At 38.5% G+C, this 6,897-nt stretch overlaps 1 protein-coding gene across 1 annotated transcript in view; it reads right to left on the reverse strand.

Annotated features, from left to right (window-relative positions):
* The window catches only part of LOC145987673 (putative 3',5'-cyclic phosphodiesterase pde-5), a 186,460-nt gene extending 182,182 nt beyond the window's left edge, over nucleotides 1-4,278 (reverse strand). The window contains exon 1 of the mRNA XM_083122203.1: nucleotides 3,965-4,278. Within this exon, the coding sequence (XP_082978329.1) occupies nucleotides 3,965-3,977 (13 nt within the window). The 5' untranslated portion in view covers nucleotides 3,978-4,278. The remainder of the gene's footprint in view (nucleotides 1-3,964) is intronic.
* Between the last annotated feature and the right edge of the window lie 2,619 nt (nucleotides 4,279-6,897).

The following is a 6,897-nucleotide window of genomic DNA, read 5'->3' on the forward strand; positions in this document are numbered from 1 at the left end:
CGCAGGAAATGACGTAACAGATACGATCAAATGTTGTGTTGGGTTGCCAGCATCCAGGCGGCAAAACGGTCTTTTTTGAACGGCTGTAGCGTCGAATCGACGCACCAACGAGAAAAATGTTACTGAGAAAAGTTGTTTGTTTTGATGTCCTCTATACGAATCTGTGGTCCGTGGGCGCCATTAAAATGACACCCTGTATATATATATATATATATATATATAAAGGAAATACCCCCTACACGGAGGTATCCCCCACCATTCACTCTTTTTATCACTTTTACACTTTTCAATTCTTACATTTTTCTTTGTTTCTTATCAACTGGACGAACACAAATACCCATGCCTTAGCCGGGACTCGAACCCACAACCCCTGGCGTTGTAGCGCGCTCTGCTAACCACTTCGCCACGGAGGTCGACAACCACTCGGCCACAGGGTCCGTCGAACATGTGACAGTTGAAGACCCATAAAGGTGTAAATTTACATACTGAAAGACCTACCAAATAATAAACAGAAGAAGTCTAAATAAACTCATTTCTTGACATTTTAATGTTTTTGTTATTAAATGGTCCGCCAGTTACTAATTGCAATGCTTGCAGACTTGTGGATTCAGTCCGTACACAACAGTGAGTGCATTGCAACAACGCTCATGTGGGAAACCAACGAAGCAAGAAGAACCTAGCCATCATTCACGCTTGTTTATCATCTCAGGAAGAACTGAAGGCGTAAGCTTAAAATGTCACCTTCATTGATAATACATAATGATAGACTACTATATTGTTATTTTCTGGTCCATAAGCACTTGAAATTGCAGAACAACGGGCACCAGTTTGTACTAAAATAACTTCTTTTTACAGCAGGAGCATTTTTGACTAGTGTCGTTCAGAAACTTTTGTAGATACAAACAAAAATCTTGTACACTATAGATATAAAACTTCTAAATCTATGCAGTATAAGCGAACATAATTGATCAGTTTTTTCAAGAATGAGCCAACATGAAATAACGATTCGCCTCTATCGAATTTGTTTTGGTGTTTTTTTTGTTCACGATAAAATTACCAGGAGATATTTGTTGATAAGCACAACGAATTGTGCAATTAGTGGAATATAATCAAACTTGGAAAATTCAATACCTGGTATTTTATTTACATGTTATTTTCATCGCAGTAATGCCAGAAATAGTTCTTACATCATCATACATACAGGCAAATGAGATTAATTGACTGCCTATTGAAGCTTCAGTGCATGTTAAAAATAGTATCTGCTTCCCATTCCATTTAGAAAGAAAATAAACTAGATGTCAAATGAGAAGACGCTAAATATAGGACAGATTTTTCTAGAACCGATACTAATCAACAGATGCTCCAACGTTTCTCTTCTTTAAAAGTTTCAAAGTGCATTGTTCAATATGAAAACCAGAAGTATGATTCTGATTAACAACTAGTAACACGAAATCGTTTATGTTAATGTATTTCCTGTTAACAAAAGCGTTTGATTAGCGGTAAAAAATGTAATTATGTTGAGCTTCTATTCAGATCTGACATCCCTGAAAAGAATGGGGAGTAACATTTTCTCAAGGTTAATCAATAACATTATGTCCTCTTCCGTGGGAGATTGAACATGTATAATAAAATTAATTGAAGTTCGTTTCACATTTCCAGATTCTTGCTAGTTAAAGCATATTCTGCAGAAATCACAAGATGTTAATTTGTGTTCCTTTAATTCATTTTGTTATAATTTCTCAAACCAGGGGCGATTCCTCCATGTAGGAAGTGAAGAACTTCCTACAGTTCATTTTTACTTATTTCCAGTTTTCTACCTTTTAGGAGTTTAATCCGTGTTATAAAATTATGAGCGCAATGTATGAACAATTGTCTTGGTTAGCTACTGTCAAGAATTGACTGCTCTCGCTCGCTCCAGTAGCAGCCCAAAGACGATGGACACAGGCTTTTCTGCCGCTCGCTGAGGAACCTCGGCGGTCATCCTACAGACAGATGGGTGGGGGGTGGAAGGGGCACTGCAGGGGAGTGGGGAAAGGTTACGAAGATCGACGAGGATCGAGGAACCAGCAAGACTTTCCTCAATCAGAGATGCCAACCCCAACAAAATGTTACTAAACCAAGGACAATTTGATCTTTGTTGGCACTTAGCACCGTCTCTAGCATAATTTGCAAACGCCAATCCCTGGGAGAGGGAAATCGAATTCAAAGGAATATGTTTTCAGTAAATAAAAATAAAATTATGTCCAAATCTTATTTCTACTTCATCAGCGGACATGTGCCTCCCGATGGCGCAGTGGTAGCGTCATCTCATTGTAATCAAGGGGTCCCGGGTTCGATACTTTGTGGAGGCACATAGTGGTTCGGATCCCACTCTAAACTGTATGTCCAGACCCGATTAGCCTTACTGTGCATAAAGTGGACTTAAAACACCAAACCAATCAATCAAAATCAATCAAAACCAGAGGAATGTTTCAAACGAACGGGAGTATACCGATCCAGCGGAAAGCTTTTATACAACCATGTCACAATCCATCCTCTATCGTTTCTTCATCCTGCCCGATTAGTTCGTCAGGGGATTTTATGGTAGGAAATCGGTAGGAAATCGGTAGGAAGTTGGGGGTAAACAATTTTCTCAAACCTTTTTATGTTCGATGCTGAACCCATGTCGTTTGTTGCACCATTTTAAACAATTTTGTGGGGGAAATTTACACTATTACATAACTGTTAAAAATAAGTAACGCAAGTTCAAAACTCTAGAAAAGCAGATGCAGAATTACAATTATCCGAAAAAAATAGATAATTAATAATAAGTCCTACCACAATTTAGAAGCATTTAGCATAATTTCGAAGTTTAAGCAACACTTTTTATTATCGTCAATCCACACGACAAGGAGGGGGAAGAAAATATTAATTCTTGCATAATCTGAAATATCGTCAATGTTATTTTCGTCGATTTTTATAGGTTCCCATTTAAATATTTCGTAGTTCAAAGTGAGGAGCAAGGCCCCCTTGCCTCACCTTGAGCATGGGCCTGCACCTAACATTCTAAATGCAATGGGTAGTACAGTGGGATCCATAAGTATTTCTCAGCAAATTGTCCATGACTATTTTCGTTGGTTTTTATCTTCATCCTACGTATTTTTAAGGATTGTATTTTTACGTATACTAGTTATGAGGTTGTAAGCAGATTGTTTGGTATTTTGTGTCAGTTCTTGAAGCTCTCATTGCATAAAACAAAGGGAATAAACGTGGTGATGGACAATTTGCTTGATAATACTTATGGATCCCACTGTACAAGCAAGACGTGTGAATGTAATTGAACCCATTTTTCAAACCTTCCTCGGTTTACCGTAACTTCTTCCTACGTTCCGAAAAAAACACGAGTCGCCACTGTCTCAACCGAATAAACAAAAATGTAGAAATGAAAACCTTATTTATATTTATTCTTCGAAAACTTACAGGTGATACATTGCTCACGTATTCCTGGTATTTTTCTCGTCCATCCATGAAATAATCAATTCAAATCTACACTCCCACCATTTTCCCCCACTCTATCACGCAAATGCTACTGAAAAATATATGTGAGGAAATGTCCTCAAACTCTGTTCTCACGTGAAGCATCACTTCACAGTTACTTTGAACACATAAGTTACAGCATAAATAATTCGTTTCTCAAAACGTCAAAGTTTCTAAAGTCCACTTTATGCTACCAGGCTAATTTTGACTGGATCTGAAGTTTGAGATACTAACCATTGTAAAATGTACCTCCACCAGTAAAAGAACCAGGAACCCCTCGATTACAAGGCGACACGTTAACACTGCATCATATAAGATACTGATGTGTTTAAGACCGTGTTCTTCTGACCATTTCTAGTTACAGACCCTGCTCACATTATTTCTAGACTTGTAACAACAAACAACAAACGCAAATTAAATTCATATATGCAAAATATGCCTTACTTACCTCTGTTCTCCATTTTTCAGATGATGTATTTTCTAAGCAAGCAATTCTTCTGCGCTCTAAATATTCATCAAAAACTCAACGTCAGTCAAGATTATGGATGTTTCCCTCGTTTGGGACATGTTTCGGACGAAACTGCCGGTCAAGAAGAAAATGAATTCGCGTCAAGGTTACTTCCTGACAGCAAACAACGTAAACAAACAAAAGAGAGTTACAACGAACGTTTCATTTGTAAACTTCCGACCGAAAATCTACATTTGCAATGTTCCGGATTCAAGCAAGGATCGAGAGCCGATACGCGCATATTCAAGGCCGAGACCTGCTGCTGTTTTGACACGACACAAGCATGCAATGCAACTTAAGTTCCCTTTCTTTGACGACGTCACGGCAGATGGCACTGTGGTTCGCTTGGAAGAAGTCCAAACAAAGTTGTTTCCGTAAGCAGTTAGGCCTAGCATACATAAGCAATAAATAAATCCACGCTTAACCGGCAAAAGGTTTCGTTTTCGCAGCATAGCATCAACAAGAGGTTTGTAAACAATAAATAAAAACACAGTTGACAGTTTGCCGGGGTTAAGGCAATGAAATTACGTAACAACATGCAAAAAACCGTACGTACAGGGCAAAACCGGAATGGGTTCCTTGAACCAGTACCACGTGTGTTATTAGTTGGTTGATTTATTTAACGCGTGTTACTGCGGTAGCGAAAAGATGACATCGTACAACTTCTAAAGCACGGCCGACGTTTTTCCCGGCCTTCAATAGGATAAGAGCGTGGGCAGATTTCAAGAACCTGCTCGTTTGATTAGCTGTTTCCAGCGTCTGCTATGACGTCTACGAAAGGGAATCCCACATGTGACCAATCACGTCACCTACTTCCCCAATGATGCAAAAACCTAGGTAAAAAGAGGGAGCGGACGTTCAAGTGGAAACTACAACGCTCTGGTAAGGTAGCAAGCAATAAGACATAAGCAGGCCCAGGCGACACGCGACAAGCAACACGGGAATCTTCAGTCTGCAAGCAAGCATTCACTGCGCATGCGCAAACAGACTGAGGCATGGCAGTCAGCGGTAGTGGCGGAGCGGTTATCAAAGCGCGCTACGACGCCAAAGGAGGATTAGATTTCTTTTTTACAAATAGCTATGCCATATCTTTGAGTGTCGACCAATAGCAAGCTAGAAAACTAGGTTCAGGGAAATAACGCTTGGTGGCGCAGCATTCGTTCGTCGTCTTTTCGGCTGCATGCCTATGGTACGATAAAAATATTGTTATTCATTTAATAAAGCATCGAAGAAGAATGCATCAGTGAAAGAGAAATTTACGTGGAATGAACACACGTCACTTTGGTTGTCGTAGCATATGAAATGGAAAAGTAAATATGATAAGTTCGATTTCAGTGATTGTTTTCAAAATATTTGCGCAAGATCGTTTTCGCTTTTTGGTATGCAAAGCATGTTTTGGCCTCTAAATAAAATACCAATGAACATTTAGTTGACATTTACGATAATATGGCATTGAATATGAAGAATACTAGAGACTTGCTTCATTTTCGCTTGATTTTAGCACAACAACGACATGTTTGGAAATTTGAAAGAAATAGCTTATTCAAGGAAGACTAATGTGACATACATGGACGACCGGATGTTTTCTCCACAGGGAGGGGAGGGGGAAAACTGCAACGCCCTTATACATAAATTACTGCGAAATGAAATTATGTGTGTGAAATACAATTTTTAGATAGACAATTATTGTCCAGGGAGGGCCGTAGCCCCCTTTAGCCCCTTACACTCCAAGAAAGTGCTCATAGAAAGTGAATATTCAGACACACGTTCCAGTCTTATTGAACTATGCAGTTAAATACCAAATAGAATTCTCCTTGCCTGTAAAAACACTTTTTGAACCTTTGCAATACATTCTATCATGAAAAAAAGGGGTGCTGAATAAAATTAAGGGGTGCACAAGCACCCCTTGTCTTTTTGATAGGCTATTGCAGGGGTGCCCACAAGGGGGAGGGATTTAACGGCAGGCTGCGCCATCGAGATTATGTGGGTGATTCTTTCCCCTTCAAATAATATAAAATTCAACACTTATAATTTTTTCCAAAATATATGTAAAAATTTTGCACCTTAAATGCACCAAATTTAATCCATTAGATGAAGAAAAGAAAGTGTTTAAGGGTATTATCGAAGAAAGGGGGAGAATTATCAAACTCTCACATATTAAAGAAATAAAAAAACACATATTTGATCTTAATTGACACGTGCGTTTTTGGAGGGAGATTCTGAATTAAACGTTGGGGAGGGGGAACAATATCCAACTCTAGGTCTTAGAATGGCGAGTATTTTAGTTAGAGAGGGATTGAACATTAAATTGAGGGGGTAGTCAATTCTTGCATATTACTAATGCCTTAGAATGTTGCAGAAATTCTGTTGTGGAGACTGAGAATTATTATTATTTATTTTTTTTTTTTTTTTGGAGGAGGCAATATCCACTCTTCAATACCAACAGTAAGTCTAAATTTTGGTGGTAGGATGGAGTATTAATTTTAAAGGAGGAGATATGAAGCTCTTGATAGAGTGTTAAATCTTAGATTGTCAAGAGATTTCTGTAGTGGAGAGAGAGTTCGAACATTAAATTTTGGAGATTGTATTTAGCGATATGGTATCCACATGTTTTCGACCCCGAACGTACCAAATAAGAAAAAACTAAATATCTCGGGATCGTAAGAAAGTATTGACATCCCATTATATTAACAATCTTGAGAGCCTGCAAAGAAATCGATGTAAAAATCTACTTGCTCGCTTCGCTCGCATTAATCTGTTCTAAAAGTGCGTGTTTGGTGCTTTACTGGGGTTAATGTGAAGTTTTATTCTATAGCTGCATTACAAGACATGAACTAACTAACTAACTCTCTAGCCTTCTTAAACCCGAAGAT

Source organism: Lepisma saccharinum, chromosome 5 (genome assembly GCF_977018435.1).
Source record: "Lepisma saccharinum chromosome 5, izLepSacc3.1, whole genome shotgun sequence".
NCBI lineage: Eukaryota > Metazoa > Arthropoda > Insecta > Zygentoma > Lepismatidae > Lepisma > Lepisma saccharinum.